Below are 17,220 nucleotides of genomic sequence, written 5' to 3' on the forward strand. Positions count from 1 at the left end.
ACAAGGTAGGCAATGGGGCAAGATACCAGGTTGTAGAGGAAAGAAGACCCAGCTTGAAGATTACTTTTGAGCTGTGCTATAAATCAATGCCTGAAAACATAAACACATACCAGGTTGGCCAGGTCCCCATGCTAAGAAGCCTACCAAGCTCAAATGTTCACTCAGTGTTAAGGAAGAAAAGAAATTACATAATTATTTATTCTTCCTTGACCTTGCAACCAGCCTTTGACAAGAGTTACGAAATATTATGCTTTTGTCTGTTCATTCTCTAGTTCTCCAGAAACAGTAGGAGAGTGCTTAGCCTGCAGCTACAAGCATGCACAGTGCAGTCAGACTCAACACTTGTTAAATAAGAGACCAATCCAACAGGGAAATATTTGGAAGCATCTGAGTAGTTATAAGAGCAGGAGGAGAGAAAACAAGATCACTAATGAGAACTGTACATCCCTTTAGTACAAGTATAATAGGGTTGTTTGCCTCCCAAGGCGGCAATTTTTCAAGTCAGACCCTCTGTAGAACAGCTTTAATTCTGTTTAAGCACGATTCCTCCTACACCGACATTTATGAGCTCTCTGCTAAGACGGGATGCTGACACCACACCGTGTCTCTGCGTACCTGCATGGGGTGCTGAGAGCACCGAGGGGGAGGAGGAAGAGCTGAGCCCCTGGGTTGCAAAGCAACGAGTTAATCACACAGCTTTGTGCAAGGGTAAGGCAAGGGCTCCTGCCTGCATGCAGCACTGCTGGAGGACGTGGGCCCTGTGCTGGCAGCGGGGACTGCAGGGAACTGCAGCCATCTGGAAGGAGGGTAAAGCCCATGGGGCTGAGACACAGGAGCTTGTCTCTAGGCACATTTTAAAAATCATTTTTGCAATCGTGGTGAGCCCCAGATTCAGGTCATTGTGGCACGATGCACCTGCCACTGTTTGAGCTCAGCCAGTAGTGAGCAGCTCAGCTGAGATAAGCCTCCTCCAGTGCAGAGGAGAGCCTCGTGTGCATTTCCAGCTCCATCTAGCCAGTGCTGGAGCTGCAGGGCTAGTGCAAGGAAAGTTTTCCCACCTCCTGCAGCTTATCACTGCGGGAACCTATTTTTATCTCAGTGGTGTGAGGTTTTGCAGCGCCACCAAGGATGCCAATGAGAAGAGGAAAGCACACAATGCATGCCAACACCCTGGCTACATCACAAGTCCTCAAGTAGAGGTGCTGGTTGCACATCCCCTCCTCAACACTTATTTGTTGCCAGAGCCAGTGTCACCCAGAAACTTGAGAATGCCTCAGCATCATTCCTCCTCCAACACTATCACAGTATCAGATGTAGAGAAACTTTTAAATGCTTTATCAGTGGGGGAAGGCACATCAGTAGGACAGGGCTGTTTGCTGTGCTTTAAAAGCAACAAGCTGACAGCTCCTCGCCCAGGATCAGGGCTCTGGTGTTGCTAGGTACATGCACAAGAGATCAAATAATTGTCCCTACCGTGAGAAACTCAGTCTAGAATACAGAAGATGTGTTTTAGGAGACTCACTTGTTACCCAGCTCCACCCAGAGCTGCTCCCCAAACTGAACCAGCTCCACTACCATCTGCAGACCACATGCTACAGCCTCCTGCACACAGCAGCTCCACACAGCTGTGCAGTTACCCTGTGCTGATGCCTCTTCCCGTAGCTCTGCAGGCAATTTCACCGGCTGCTCCTGCACCAAGGTTCCAGGTACAGCTTCAGTTCCCCATGGCGTGCTCTGTGCAGCATCTGAGGAGAAGCACAGTGCACTTCATTTAATACAAAACTCAGTAATAGTTATCATGGCCAAGCACTTCACACAACATGCAATCATGCCTGTATGAAAGTCAAGTAAAGGAGCCAGTGGTCAGCATCTGGCTCAAAAAGCCCTCAGGGTTTTGAACCTTTCATATGAAACCACGTGAAAAAGCTGAATGCAATACTAGAGCCTCCACCTCTAGGAAAAATTTACAGCTATGGAGCTGAGCAATTCTTCTGCATAAGCTACCTGACCTCCAGTAAATCCACAGAAGCCATTACAGCCTATGGAGTGCCAGGGTCAGCAGCCAGTTGCATCAGATCCAGGGGTATGGAAGATCTCCAGCCAGCTCCAAGCTTACCTGTGGGGATGCTCTGGCTACCATACAAGTGATAACTTGCTTCATTAACTGGTTTTAGCTAGGAAGAAAGTTCTCCCTCAATCAGCACCTGTACTAACATTTCTCCTAGGTCTACACGGGACTATGAATAGCACCATGAGGGAGAAAGACAGACAGATGCAGCACAAAGCAGCGGAGTCCAAGTGCTCATCTGACTCCAGAATGGAGCATTATACACACTGTGCTCTTTTCTCCAACATATACTTTAATTTCCTGCTCATAACTACAGCACACTATTCATGCTACAAGAAAAAAAAAAAAAAAGTATTGTTAGCAGAAGTCTTCCATTTTCTCCTGGCTGCAATATAATAAAATATAGGCTGGGTAGAAACAAAAACTCTGTCCAGGATTAGCTCTTTCCCAAGAAAGGTTGTGGGACAATCCCAAATATTCACTAAATGGAGAATTACATTCTTGGCTGTACATGTGTGCAGGCAGGGAAGGAGGAGGGATAAAGCCTTGGAAGACAAATGTTTTACATCAGCAGTTTCCCAGCACAGCTACTTTGAGCCAAAGGCCAAAGTGAAACATTTCTCTAGAATGACAAATCAGTTTATTTAACATGGAAAAAGAGAGACTTGAAGCTATCTGGTGGCTCTTTGAAATCTCTTGAATCACATTAGATTAAATATCTTGAAGGAGGGGATTTCTCTGTTCACCAATGAAACTATGAAGCCATGTTCACCTTGGCCTGAGGAACCTCAGCAGGAAAGAAACTTCTGGGAAAGAGGAGCAGAGAAGGCTGGTGCAGGGAAGCAGTATGACATTGATGGGTTCACATGAAGTACTTCATATGGTTTTGCTCCCCTCATTTCTATGATGAGCACCCTCAGTTTAATAACAGGGACCTCTGTCCTTGTAAGAGACCCATCACTTTCGTTATATCAGTCCTTATTCACTAGTACATAAGGTAAGTTATTTTCCCTTGTACTTTTTTTGGAGAAATTTATCTTGCAGAAATGTGCATGCACACACAAGTTCAGTTTAGTGTTGTCCCAGACTATCCATCTATCAAAGCATGGGTCTGGTAGGAATTTTCAGCAGCAGCTGCTTTATACTGAGAAAGGTATTTGTCCAGAGATTACATTCCATTTAAGAGCCAGAAGTGTTAAATACAAGTCTCATGCTTCTGAAAGTCCCATTCCAATTTCTAGTAAGCTTTTTTTTTCCCCTTACAAGGAAGGTGCAAGGAAGAGGAGGAAGAAGGGACTGTCTGCAGGAAGTCAGTGAAGCCATCTGGATTTCTTTCCTTCTTTCTTGTAAAAGTCTACCAGACAAAAATCTCAATGTACTTGGAATATTTTCCAGAACGGAGTTATATTCAGGACTCAGATTGTTTAGACAAGGAAAACTCACCTTTCATTGTCAGTCTTATCCAGTCCAGGAAAATCCTCACCCTTGAGTAGACTCCTGGTTTCTTTGGACTTGCACAGCCAACACCCCAGCTGGCAACGCCATAAAGAATAAATGGTCCATTTTCCTTCCTGCAAACCAAGGGCCCACCAGAACCACCCTAGGAACCAAGACACAAAAGGATCTTGCAGTTCTCATCTGGCCTCTGCACTGCTGCAGCTGAGAGGAGAGCTGTCAAAGATCAGATTTGCCCAAGAAAAAAAAGTCTGTGCAAGAACAGGGCCCACAGCTGCTGGCAGCTCAACCCCAGATCTGGAACAAAGACTAATTTAACAGCTTGCTTATTGGTGTGGAATAAAGACTGAGCACAGGCTGAAAACCAAAGAGCACTAGTCAATCATATTTTATGGTACACATCATTTATCAGTCCACCATAAGATTGTGGTATTGAGCAGAACCTGCATTTTAGCTTGACAGTGCCTCAGTAAATTACTTTGCCTTTTATTTACTCAGCTGTTCTTACCAGCTTGCCTCATGACTCTCATGACTTCAGGGAGATTAGTTAGTTCTCAGGCACTGCTCTGAACAAGAGTTTTTATAAAAACAATAGAAATGACCACAGATCACCTTGAAAAGCATGCCTTGAAAGGGGTTCCAAGTCAGCTAAAATTAGCAAGTAATTAGAAGGTATTTCAGTGGGAAGAAATGGGACTTGGGAAGTGCAGGGACGATCGTCCTCTCCTCCACCAGCATCTTGAACGTTATTGTCCAGACAAATACTAAAACCTATGGTCCCACTTCCAAGCAACACTGCACACTGCATCTGCAGACTGACTGACTCTTGTTCACGTAAGCAGTGCCCACTTCAGGAACAGCAGGTTGTTTGAGTTTTTAACTGCCTTTGCTGTTCTCCTGTCCTCACCAGCCTCTTTCCCCAGCTGGTCTACCAACACCCATACAGAGATGCCTTCAAGAATGCTCACCTCTAGTTTTAACTCACCTGACAGGGGTCCTGGCCTCCCACTGAAACAAAGCCAGCACAAAGCATCCCAGCTGTGATCCCTCCAGGGTGACCAAAGTAGTAATTCCTCTCACAGATTTCATTCTCAAGCACAGGCACTTGCATCTGCTGCAGTCGCTTAGCTTGGCCCCCATCTGCTTGGGAAATAAGTTAAGTTCTAAGTAAGACCTTGGCAGAAGAATAAAACAAGAGATGGAAGCATATGTTCAGTTTATAATGGGCAACTTGCAAAAATCAGAAGTCCCACCTTCTTCAGTGATGCCCCAGCCAGATGCAGTGCAGAGGTAAGAGGAAGATAACGTCTCTGTGCTGTTGGGCAGACACGCTGGCCTCACAGCAGCATTGTACTCCAGAGGGATGTCCAGCTGCACCAGGGCAATGTCAGAGTCGTAGCTCACCACATCAAAGTGAGGATGTACCACGATGGTTTTAACCTGTCTCACCTGTACCACATCAGAGGGATCAGGGCAAAGAAGGGACAAGCTGCCTTCTAACTGCATCCTGAAAGCATACTTGCAAAAGAAGATAGCAAAAATCCCCCAAGCAATGACCAAGCTAATGAAAAAGAAAGAAGGTGCAAGGATTTTAAAGATGAAGCCAAATCCCTCGCTTCTAGGCTGAAAAGCTGAGAAGATTTCTGGGATGTATTATTTAGACCTCCTAAGCCTACAGCAATGGCTGTTCCATCGTGCAGATATAAGTCAGGAAGGTTATTGCAGAAGACTGGTGTGAGTCACTTTTTCCACATCTATTTCTTCCTCCTCCCCATCAGTAAGAAAGAGTCAGCAACCATCTTATTGACAGATGTATTGCTCAGCACCAAGAGAGTAAGATATTGAGGACACTCAGTCATCTGCTAGATTTAAGTCTTTACTGCTAGTAATAAGAGGCATATATATAAAACATACATCTACAAGCTGCAAGTTAGCTGAAAAAGACCAAGTTACTGGAGTTCCTTTCTCATCCCTGAATGTGGGCTACGTACTGGTCATTTTGTCTTGCAGCCAAGACAGTTTTATTTGTGGACTTAGATCTGTTTTGAGAATATGATAAGGGCAAATATATCAAAGTCAACATTTCTAATGGTATTGCTTGTTTTTACCTGTTCTGTTGACTCTCTCAGGGCTCTGTCATGGTCTCCTGCTGTCACAGTCCAGTGCAAGGGTTTATTGGATCTGTATAATGAAAGCAAACATTGGAGCTACTTACAGTCAGCCATACAGCTTCCTTATTCAGCAGTCATACATCCCTTCTGGCTCTTCTCTAATTAGTCACTTATTCCCAGGACTGCTGAGCAAGAGCTTCTCACCCTGACAAACGCACTGCATCAGTTCTGGCTTTGCCACAGCTCTGACTGCAGCCAGCCCAATTACCTTTAACAGATCTCACAGGCAGGACCAAGTCATCACCATCTCCCAAATCACTCATCACAGAGGAAGGGCAGAAGGGAAGCCTCACAGTGGACAGGTGTGAGTAAGACCTGCAGCTCTCCAGCCTGGAGGAGCACGGGGAGCACAGAGGACAGGGACAGCAGCAGAGGTGGCCGGGGACACACTGGACACACTCACGGCTGCACGCAGTGGGCGGCTGTCAGGATCCACGTGGGGCTGATGACAACCCCGCTGCACTGGTAGTCTCCAAGGAAGTTCAGGGCAGCGTGCCATGGCCAGCAGTGAGGACAGGCCTCCTCAGCCCCGCTAACGCGCTTGAACAGCCACCAGGGAGTCACAGGGGGAAGGCCACAGCTGTCTGCAAGAGCCAAAGTGGTTATAAATTGTCAAGAAAGTTTTCTGTTTTCCTAGATAACCTCATGGAGGGGATACAGCTAGGTCAAAGAAGCAGGAGAGACCAAGTTTGTCTGTCCTGTCTGCAACGGGTGGGGGAAGGAAAACAGACAGATGAAAGCTGGAATCCTGGAATCCTAAGGAGTTCAGCACTTCTGAGACCAAACAAGGCTCAGGCACTGAAAGCAAGTCTCTCCCACCCTCTACACATCCCCACTCCCTGCAGAAATTGCACGTGGCCAAACAGAGAACACACCACACATATGGGGAATGAGAGATGGTGCACCTCCCTTTCACTTTTTGTCCATGGAAGTGGTACACAGAAGGGGACCTGAGGTCAGCAAGCAACTGCCTCGCTGCAGAATCCTTATACATTAGAGAAAAGGTCAGACTGGATCGACTGAGCAGAACTTAGTTGTTTTACCTAAGGGGACATCCCTCAGAGGCAACACTGGTGCAGTAGCTAATCCTGAGTCTTCTCTTCCTGCCTCCTCTACAAGAGAGGAAAAAAGAGTTAGCTCTTACTCAGATTAAGAACTCTTACCTGTCCCCTCAAAAAAAGGGCCTACTTGAAGGTGGATCTTATTCACCACTGCTCCCCTGTCACCCCCAAGCAGCAGCTGGCACAATCACAAAAGCAGGGAGCAGTAATAGCAGACTAGCCCCCAAGTTCAAGATTCTTCTATAATGAAATTTTCAAGGGGAATATTAGAATGACAAAATTAGCAAGGCTGTTTGTTTCAGGTGTCAGAAGTTAGTCATCTCATTTCTCAGTGAGAAATGAGAAGAAAACCCTGCTTCATCTGCCTTTTTCAGGAAAGGGAAATCTGCCACCAGCATCTATTCTGTTTCAAAATTATTTTGACACAATGCAGCAGGATTAGGCTAAAGAAATAGGCTCGGCTATCTAAGAATAGATGCAGATGATGCAGACATTGTTAGACACAGCAGGCATCTCTCTACTAACCTGAAAGAATGAAGGTGAGCTGGGCTCTGAACCCTCTGAAGTTGTTCTCCCCATCACTTTCAAAATGCACCAGCATAGTATTTCCTGGACTCAGCACTGGTTTGGGAGTTGAGAATCCACAGAGGTTAGCTGTGGGAAGGAACAAGAATGTATATTCTTAAGATTTTTTTCTTAAGATTTTTAAATGTCATCCCTCAAGCATTTGTTGCTTTAACTAATCTAGGTTTCTAGAAAACAAAAACCCTAAGTATTCGGAGACTACCTGAAAAAGTTTGTTTTGATCAGAAGAGGCACTTGCATGACAATGGTAGTCAGTAACATGCATAAGCAATAGCAGGCAGAATTTCCTACAATCACGTTACTGATATGTAAAAACAATCCTAGCTTTCTCATGATGGAACTACAAATAATCTTGAACAGACAGTATGAATGCCCCCCACTGCACAAGGAAAACCTACTTGAGGACTACTTGCCACTATTGTGGGGTACCAGCAGAATCTCTCCCAAATGGTCTATGTGTATAGCTTGAGGACCTAGAGAACAGCTACTAGAGTTTTTCTCCTCCTTTTGAGAGCACTCAGTTTGCATAGCATCTGGAAGTCCCATAGCTGCAGCTGGACAGGGAACTTGCACTCTATTCCAAAGGAGTATTGCCTGTAAGAATCCAAGTTTCCTATGGCAAAGCCATGCTGGAAGGCTTACCTCAACCGAAATGAGTCAGGATGATGCTGAAAGCTCTCCCCTGCAAGATTCCAGGTTCGAGTTTGCCAGCCTTCTTCCTCCCATTTAAATACACGTATTTCCAATGGAAACCAGATTTCTTTTCAATGGAACTATAATGTTAATACTTATTCACCACTTGGTAAACACATGCAAATTACTAAGTTACTGCTACAAAATGGATGGGGACAAAACAGAAGCAGTTTGCCAAAGATTAATTTTCATTGGCAAACACAGGACAGCTTGAGTCTCTTACCCAGCTTATTTTTTATTTTTATTTATTTTTTATTTAAAAAAACAAAAACAAACAAAAAAAACCCACCATCTTCTCATCATCTGTCTTTTGGCTCACATACAGGTCTATAAAGAGTTAGCCAGAATCCAGTTCAAATATCTTCACTTCTGAGCACCACATTGCTTTTCACCTTAATAGATATACTCTGCTAAACTAAGTGTGGTGCCTGGATTTTTTTTTTTTTTTTTTTTTAAAAAGCTGGAGTGTTACAACATGCTTTCATTTAGTCCAAGCAGGAAGAACATCTGGAAATACAGATGTTCATGAAAAGAAAATTAAGAACATGTATTTCACTAAAGATTTTTATATGGATAAAACTGAAGCAGATTTAAAGTGAAGAATTAGAAAAAATATTTCCTTCTGAAAGCACTGGAAAGTTATGCCTCAGGTTAGCAATTTTTCATTAATGAAATCTCAACAAAATTAGCTGAATTCATAAAGAATTCATGTCCATTTCAGTGGAATTAGACATCAATAGACAGCCATGCTTGCGCTCTGCCTTACTTTAAACATTTATCTTCTTAATGAATCTTATAGCAAAATTGCTCTTGCTCTCTTTGGATAGAAACGTAGAGCAGAGATCTGATCCAGCAGCACGCTTGTGTGCTCTGCTGGTTCTGCAGCAGGACATGAGCCACAGCCCTGCACCCAGCTCCACAACACCAGCCTTGGTGTCCTTGGAAATGTGTAGCTTCAACCAGAACATGGGATCTCCTGTGCCAACGGTACACTTGGCCATGGTGGGCAAGACAGAAGAAAAAAAAAGCTTTTTTCTAATTTGAAACAGAGTATTCATGCTCACCTAGCTGGTTTTCCTCTTCTGCATCACTGTAAACAGTAACTGCATCATAAATACAGCCTGGGCTAAGTTCAAGGGCAAAGTCTTCAAACTCCAGCTGCAAAGAGGACAAGCAAGTGGGAAACATCAGGAGTGAAGTAATAGCTGAAGCACTTAGCCTTCTTAACCTGGAGCTGCAGAAAGGTCACGTTTAGGAATTTGAGCATTGCTTTCCTTGTCAAAGGTGTCATGCTTTGCACCAAAACAGCCTGTGGGCCATCTTGCCATGATGATGCTGACTGCTCCCCCATGTGCAGGGCTACAGAGGATGCATGTAGCCTACATTTTGCCTTCAGGGATTTCTGCTGTTTTGTACTTTTGAAGGGTCAGTGTTCCATGTGGAATGCCCTTTCAAGAGCTTCTCTTTCAAGAAAGGAGAGTGGGTGATTTGTTTGGTTTGTTTTTAATCCATACCTCACGTTCTCACAGTAACAGAGCAGTAGCAACCCAAAGAATATGTTTTCATACCCTTGAGCATCACTAGGTTTAATATAGCTTTCCACCCCTTAGCCAAGGCAGCAGGGGAGTAAAGTTGCTTCTCTGAACAATATAAGATGGCACTGTGGGACGTGATCAGCTGGATGCTTGCTGCACACTAACAGTGACATGCAGTGAAACTAAAGAGATGCTGCTACTATGAGTGGGAGCTATTACACACAGCCTATGCACAACAAGAAGCAAACATCTTGGTATAAGGCTAAGGAGTAGCTTGGGGGTATTGACACTACCGTGAGGAAAAAGCTGGCTGTTTGCAACATAAGCTCTACCTCCCTTTTACCCCCAGAACTCCGTGCTGCACTTCAAGGTACAGCTATGCAGAGATAGTATTGGTGCCTGCAGACCTGAAGCACTTACAACAGTCACCGCAGCTCTGCACACAAGTTCAGAGGTGATGCCTAATTGACAAAATATGCCCTGTAAAGAGTCAGTGACCTGGAAACCTTACAATTTACAGTCTTGCGTGTCACAGATGTTCTGGCAGGATTTTATTGAATCACTCCTCTGAACTGTTCTCAGTGCAAAGGTTTAAGTGCAGTTTCTCCTTTTATTACCTTTACAGCATACTCTACCGGAGCCTCAATGAGCCAGTGGCACTTGGTGTTCCTGGGATACAAGCCAGGGTAGTTTGCAGAATCAATCTTCCCCTCTTCCTCCAGCATTGCAACACTCCCACAGCCTGAACCTGCAACACAGTGAGAAGGAGACAGCTTGGCAGCTGGGATTACACAGTGCTTTTAATAAACCCACACCAACAACTAGATTTTTAAGGTTGCCAGGCACACAAAGGATAGCTTTTCATTTTAAATGGGTCAGAAAGGAGAGCAGAGGAGTTTCTATAGCGTAGGCAAGGTCACCTGCTTCAGACTCCTTATGGACAGCTGTGAAGGTGAGTTCAAACCCACGGCCAGCATTGCTCCCATCAGAAACAAACGTAATGGTGGCCTGGTCCGACTCTATCAGCAGAGGGGCTGGGAACACGTTCCCACAGACTTTGCCTGAGGGAGACAAGGATTTGGTGGTAAGCGTGAAGAGAGCACACATTTATTCAGGCAAATCTTGCAGTGATTCATTAAGCTGGATCCCATTATGAAGGTCTCGTCTCACACTGAACAGAGAGACTGTTCAGCCTTCATTACCTATAAATTATTCAGAGGCTGTAGAGAAAAAAATGGAGAGATGGGACTTCATCCAAAACAACTGCATGAACAACCGAGTATTTCTAGAGGATGAATTGCATGGACTAGGGATGTTAGGCTATTATTAGCACACGGTCATTAGTACTAAGAGGGGACAAGTAGTCAGTATTTACTTGAAATATTTATCAGTTCAGTACTAAGAGCACTTTACAAAGGGACATGGGGTCCCTTCTGTTTTGGTCTCACCTCTACAACTACTTGGTAACCTGCATGCTTGCTGTGCCATATAACCAGTTTTGAAACAAGTAGCCTTTCTGAGAGGCATCTCTAACACACTTGCCGGCAGTGCTAGCACATCAGAAAGTCACCTGGATATGCACCAGCCAAACAAGGCTAAACGCTCAGTTTTCTCTGCTACCTGTGGCCCATAGGATCAAAACAAGTATATAGGAGACAAGGCAGACAGGGCACAGAGAATTATGTGCAGCTAAAAGACGCTGTTGAGAGATGTCAGCCCACCATAGTACACTAGAAGCAAACACAAATATGAACATTTCCCTCAGTCCCACCTGTCCCACTTCATTTGGGGTCACCTCTGCCTTGTTAGATTCATAGCACAAAAAAAGCTTCTCAAAGCCATATTTGCTGTTCTTCATGATTTCAATGAATGAAAGAAATTATACCCAGTTCCCCTCACATCTCTAAGGCACCCAGACTTACTGATCAGCTCTCTTCTGCTTGAGTAGAGGGACACGTAGTCACAGTCACATCCAACTCGGTACTCTACATCTAATTTAGTGAAGTATATCAGGATGATTTTCTCTTCCGGCACTGTTATGTTCCAGGTGCACAGGCTAGAAGCAAGCAATAGTAAAGGCACATATCTGCTTGGCTGAGCCTAGCCCTGGTCAGTCCCCCTTTGGGCTGGGAACCTCCAGCAACTATTTTCCTGCAAGCATGCACCAGAAGCTGACAACCAAAGTCACCAACTCCACTTGGTAATGTTATTTTAAAAAAAATCTGTTATCATATTGTCATCATCTGAGAAGAGAGTTATCAATAGCAGAAGAGTGCTGTGAATTCCTTTGGCGCTAGGTGGAGAGTGGTCAGTAGCAACAGCTTTGTGTTAATGCTAATGGCACCACCAGCCCAGCTGATCTCATTTCTGTGCCTCTTGCAAGAGCTGAAAGCTTCTTTGTGTGAGCTGACACAGATACGGCTGCACCACAAAGGGCACGACAGATCTCTGGCCAGCCACAACCATTCTGTGAGCACGGCTCAGACTGAATCTGTGTTACAAACAGATTTTGTCTTCTCCTCGCAACACTACCCTGCCCAGTGAGCATAGCCAGGGATTTGCATTGCAGGGAACACCAAGCTGCTGTGAGCTGGGCACTGCCAGCAGCAGACAGTGCCTCTGAGCCCTGGGCAATGCTGCAGCGGGTACCTGGCAGATACCTGTTGTTGGGGTAGTCATCCTCCGGAGACTGTGGGTACCAAACACGGCCGCTTTCTCCAAAAACCAGTGTGCCTTGGGGACTGCACTGGTCTGGCACAGGAAGGGGGCTTGGCACAGCAGCTAGGGAGAGAAAAGCATCGTGGCACTATCAGCCCAGGCACAGGCTATGGCACTGCAGTTCTTTAAAATCAGAAGCGCTTGACAGAGTTGAAAGTAGCCTCAAAAGTTAAATTTCTTCCGCAAAATCCTACTGACAAGCCTCCAGCACTTCAGGATTTGTGCTGCCAACACACTGGGCCTGCATTCATTCACCCTGCTAAGAGCCGACGTGCCTGCTCCAAGCTTATTTTTAATTAAGCAGCGTTTTGTTCCGTCCTTCATTTTCTATGGGCATTTGATCCATGTGGATCCCGATAGCCCTGCTTTGCAGAGCCCTGTGCAGCTGCTTTGTAGCCACGTGGCTTCTACTCCTTGCAGTTATTGTTCCCAATTAAAAGGCACATCCTCAGCTGCAGACAGCCCCTCTTTGAACACACAACCATTAAGGATCCCTAGCAAAGCCATAATGGGCTGGGTATTAGTTAGCACCAACACCTCGGCTCTGATGGCTGTGACAGAAATAACAGCATCTCCTTAATAACTTGCATGAGCACTGTAATCATCCGTACAGGAAAATACAAGTGGCCTGCAGGGAGCGTGTGCCCAGACCTGTGCCTGGCTCTAAAAGGCAGCTGTGATAAGCCGCTACAATCGCTGCACTCGATATAGCACACCTCTTCCCACATGCATTCAAAGCTGTGTGATTAGGAGACAACACCCTCATCACTCCCGTGTGACATTTCAGGAGCACGAGAGCAGCTCGGGTCTGGAGCTGGCTAGTGCTCAAAGGGAGTTTACAAACTTTGCTGCTGCTGCATCAGCTGGAAACTAAAGAGAAGTGCTGTGGGTGGAGCAGCAGGACAACACGAATCCCTGTGGTGCTGAGCAGATAGAAGAGGAAAGAGCCTTCTGGTACTTGTAGCCATACCTACCTGCTGCCATGTGCTGGGCAATGAAGTCCATGAGTGCAGCCACCCTGGAGAAGACACCTGGGGAGCCTCGGGCCGTGGTGCTTCTCCTGCTGGCATCCCATCCTCTGGCACAACCGACCCCCCAGGACACCACACCAGCCAGCGTCCAGGTGCCACCGGTCCTCAGACATGCAAGGGGCCCTCCAGAGTCACCCTGGTGGGGTGGAAAGGAGCCCTGTGCCAGCAGCAGCAAGCTGGAGCTGCTGCATGACAGGTCAGCTCCACCACAGCAGACAGCACAGCCCTGTTGGCTTCTTCCCATCACAGGGAAACCCCAAGGAAGAAGGGAGATCTGCCTTCTTTGCAGATTCCTGGTAGCACTGCCCACGCCAGGCTCCCTTGCTCAATTCACAGAGGTCCCCCCTGGTTTCATCAGGATGGGGGTATTTGGATGCCGAGGTGGAGCTCCTGCCTTTAGCAATGCACAGGGCAGGACCAGGCGAGACAGCAAACACTCGTCAGCCTCCCGCCCGCTCCCCAAATCCCACCATCAGGAGATCCCTCCTGCCTTTGTCATCCTGAAGCTCCTTGGAAAGCCCTTGCTCAGCAGAGAGCTGACAGCACCATCACTACTGCTGCCTCCCTCTCTCCCCAGAGGCTTACAGATGGGCAGGCAGGGCCTGCTGCCCAGCAGGAGCCTGTATGGAAGAGTTCTTACCTTGCACGCATCCCTCCCGCCGTCAGGAAATCCTGCACACAGCATGGAGCCCTGCACGGGCGGCAGGTCCATGGCCCTCAGCAGGGCACTGCAGGTCGGGCTGTCGATGAGGGGCAGCTCCACCTCCTGCAGGACGGGAGCCAGCGCCCCGGCCCCTGTGGGAGCAACCAGGCCATGTCCAGCACCCACAGGACAGCTCGTCCCTCTGGGCAGCACCCTCATCCCCCGGGAGCTGTACCCACCCCTTCCCAACACCCCGCACAAGCAGTCAGGGGTCCAGCACTGGTCACCTGCCTGGGTCAGTGATGTCCTGAAGCAGTTTGGGATCACCTAGCAGAGACACGGAGCTAGGCAAGTAATGCATTGGTGTGCCACCCGCCAATGCAGAGAAGAGTGCCCCAAAACAGGGCTGGAAAAGGCCAGTCCTCAGGTGATCAGGCAAAAAGACAATGCTTTCTTCTCCAAGGTGCCCTACTACAAGGCTGGAGGCTTTCAAGGGCCAGGGCAAAGCCCTCAGCTAGCTGCTAGCATGGGTGACTAGCCTTGGCAGCGAGAGGGTGTGCTTGGGCATGGGGGAAAGGTCCATGTTCTCTACTGTGAATGAGCCTCAGACCACAGGGGATGTAGAAACGCAGCTGAGCTGGGGAGGGAAAGCAGCAGCCACTTGCTGCAACTGTTTCACTGCACCCTGGGCTCCTGAGAAGGGTTTCAGAGAAAGCATCACCAAGAGCAACTCCTGCACCTATCTATTCAGGCATTTTCATCTCCATCAAAATGTACCAAAACTCAAGCAACTGCAATTCTTTTGAGACAACAGTTTTCTGATACCTGGAGGAGATATGTATTAAGTACAAAGGAGCTACTCCCACTCTTGTAGCACCTTGTAAGGACAGTTCTGCTTGCAGGAGGCTCTGATATACGTGCATGAATATGCACAGCAGCACCGCAGAGTGCAACCTTTGCTAATGAGCTCCAAGGTCCCATGCTGCAGGAAAATGCTGATCTGCACATCTCTACCAGGTGATGGTAGTGACAAGCAGAGGAGCCCTGATGAGCAACAGAGTGCTTTAATTCTCCGCCTGACAGGAGTCACCTTTTCTTGCCTTGCTATTTCTGGAACAAAACATCTCCTTTCCCCTATTCACCACCCTTCCTTCCTGCAGCTGTGACCAGAGGGCCCTGCCAGTTTACTCACCCTCAGACACCTTGCCCCAGCCACTTGTCACACACAGCATCCCAGCCTCAAAGTCCTCATCCCTGTGGGGAAGGCAGATCGGCTGGACCTCGTCCCCTGTGGAGGACAGGGTGCACAGATGAGCACACAAACTCAGCGCTTCCAGGATCACATCTGGTTTACAGGTACGAACAGCACCCTTCCTGTGGCACTGTTTCATATCTTCCCCTTCACCCACGTGTGACTGCAGCGTTTTGGGGTTATAAACTAGACATACAAACTGAAGTTAATCACGTGTGAATGGGTTTGTACTGAGGCAGGGCACATTCAGAAAGTTCAGGGAGGTAGCTAGCTGCCACTAAATGTTAACTTAAGCAGAAGCATATTTGGGAAGGGGACAAAAGAGGAAAAGGGTGAACAGCATGATAGGGAAGAACGGGGAAGAGGAAAGCACATTACTTCTACAGTCTCACACAGCATGAGAACAGGGCTGTGCTTGGGGAATTCTTTATATCATTCTCTTCTGTGAGGACCAGTGCTGATCAGTATCAGAAAAGGAGGTATGAAGGCCATTAGAAACTTTAAGGGCTCATCTCATTACAGTCCAGGCATGTATTGGCTAGATTTTCCTTGTCATTAGCAGAGAAATGGATCACAATTCTCCTTGGCTGCCTTGAAGGGGCACTGGCAGCGTTCAGCCTTCAGAAGGGCTTGGCAGGGAGCCCTGTCATTTCTTCAAGGGTTGTCCATAGGGCTTGGATGATGTTGAGCCCAGTTTATGCCTACAGACACCGATTTAGCTGCAGTACAGGCACAGAGGCAGCCCTCAAGCAGCCTTCCTCAGACTGACTGAGTGTCAGGATGCCTGAGCCCTGAAACAAATGTTTCTTGGGTCTTATTTCCTATATTCCTGCCATTACAGGCAAAACGTGAGACTACCAGCATCCGAGCCAGTGATCTGAGAAGTGACAGAAGGTTATTTTATGTTGGCTGATCTGCCATCTGATGGTCACAGTCAGGCATGGCCAGTTGGCTGTAACTCAGCAGAGCTCTATATAATCCCTCAGGGAACTGCTTTTGAAGAGTGTAGGAAGGGAGATTTGCACTACTTTCCTAATGCTGAGGCCCTAACATTATCTCCAGAGGCTTTGCCTTTGCCTGCAGAAGTGTTTACAGCAAGCAGGTTTTAATCCAGCCTGCACCTCAGCGGGCAGGCCCCTCACAGCCCACTGCCAATAAACAGCCATGGGTCACGGCCAAGAGGAAGCTGACAGCTTTCCAGCAGCTCACCAAGATCCAGCATCAGCACAGCAGGGCTGGAGGAAGCATCACTGATACCACTTCTATGAAGGGAGCACAAAGACACAGGGAAATCTGGTGCACAAGGTGCACAAGGAAGACACGGGCATATTCAGAGCACAGACCCTGACCCAAGGGCCAAACTTCATGACAATTAATCAAAGTCCCTTCAGATTAGACTACAGTTAACCTGATTGTGTTACTTTGATGAGAATTAAAGGCAAAACCAAAGGGACTTTCACTACATTGCCTCTACCCCCAGGGCTCCCACTTACCAAGGCGGGCTGGGTGCTGCAGGTGCAGCACAGCCACATCACAGTCCATGTAGTGCAGCCGGTTGAACCCAGGGTGGATGAACACATGCAAGACAGGGATGCTCTGCTCCTGCCTGTCCACCCGCTGGAGGTGATGCTCCCCCACTGTCACCACCAGGCTCTTCAGGAGTTTCCTGATAGGAAAAAAAAAAAGTGCCAACATGATGTGGGAGAAGGCTGCAAGGTCCCAGTCAGGCATGGGTGCTGCAACCCTGCAGCACGCTCCTGCACTGGACTGGGAACTGGGCTTCCAGCTGGGCTGACTTCACTTCAGCAGCCACACAGAGGATTCACTGATCTCCAGTTGGAAAAGATGGACTTTTAAATGGATGAACAGGCTTGTTTCATCTGTTATCCATCAAGCCACTGTTTGTACCCAGCCAGCACAGAGCTGCCAGAAGTTGTCCCAGCAGATTCCTCTGCAGCCAGCCTGGACAGGAAAAAGGACAGTATCTGTTGCCTTGGGCCTCACCCAA

General features: G+C 47.2%; 1 protein-coding gene across 6 annotated transcripts in view; it reads right to left on the reverse strand.

Moving 5' to 3' along the window:
- Window positions 1-17,220, reverse strand: part of OVCH1 (ovochymase 1) — a 37,943-nt gene that overhangs the window by 14,958 nt on the left and 5,765 nt on the right. For 4 of the 6 annotated variants that reach the window (XM_084516828.1, XM_084516825.1, XM_084516826.1 and 1 more), the window contains 17 exons: window positions 16,706-16,878; window positions 15,153-15,248; window positions 13,958-14,112; window positions 13,261-13,453; window positions 12,229-12,349; window positions 11,491-11,624; window positions 10,489-10,629; window positions 10,186-10,316; window positions 9,098-9,191; window positions 7,281-7,409; window positions 6,738-6,806; window positions 6,098-6,278; window positions 5,632-5,704; window positions 4,777-4,972; window positions 4,509-4,666; window positions 3,512-3,668; window positions 1,638-1,745 (listed from right to left, as the gene is read on the reverse strand). In XM_084516828.1, the coding sequence (XP_084372954.1) occupies window positions 1,638-1,745; window positions 3,512-3,668; window positions 4,509-4,666; window positions 4,777-4,972; window positions 5,632-5,704; window positions 6,098-6,278; window positions 6,738-6,806; window positions 7,281-7,409; window positions 9,098-9,191; window positions 10,186-10,316; window positions 10,489-10,629; window positions 11,491-11,624; window positions 12,229-12,349; window positions 13,261-13,453; window positions 13,958-14,112; window positions 15,153-15,248; window positions 16,706-16,878 (2,309 nt within the window). The remainder of the gene's footprint in view (window positions 1-1,637; window positions 1,746-3,511; window positions 3,669-4,508; window positions 4,667-4,776; window positions 4,973-5,631; window positions 5,705-6,097; window positions 6,279-6,737; window positions 6,807-7,280; window positions 7,410-9,097; window positions 9,192-10,185; window positions 10,317-10,488; window positions 10,630-11,490; window positions 11,625-12,228; window positions 12,350-13,260; window positions 13,454-13,957; window positions 14,113-15,152; window positions 15,249-16,705; window positions 16,879-17,220) is intronic. The other 2 variants (XM_084516829.1, XM_084516827.1) reach the window with 1 other exon arrangement.

The sequence above is a fragment of the Aythya ferina genome, assembly GCF_964211825.1.
Source record: "Aythya ferina genome assembly, chromosome: 1".
NCBI classification, from domain to species: Eukaryota; Metazoa; Chordata; class Aves; order Anseriformes; family Anatidae; genus Aythya; species Aythya ferina.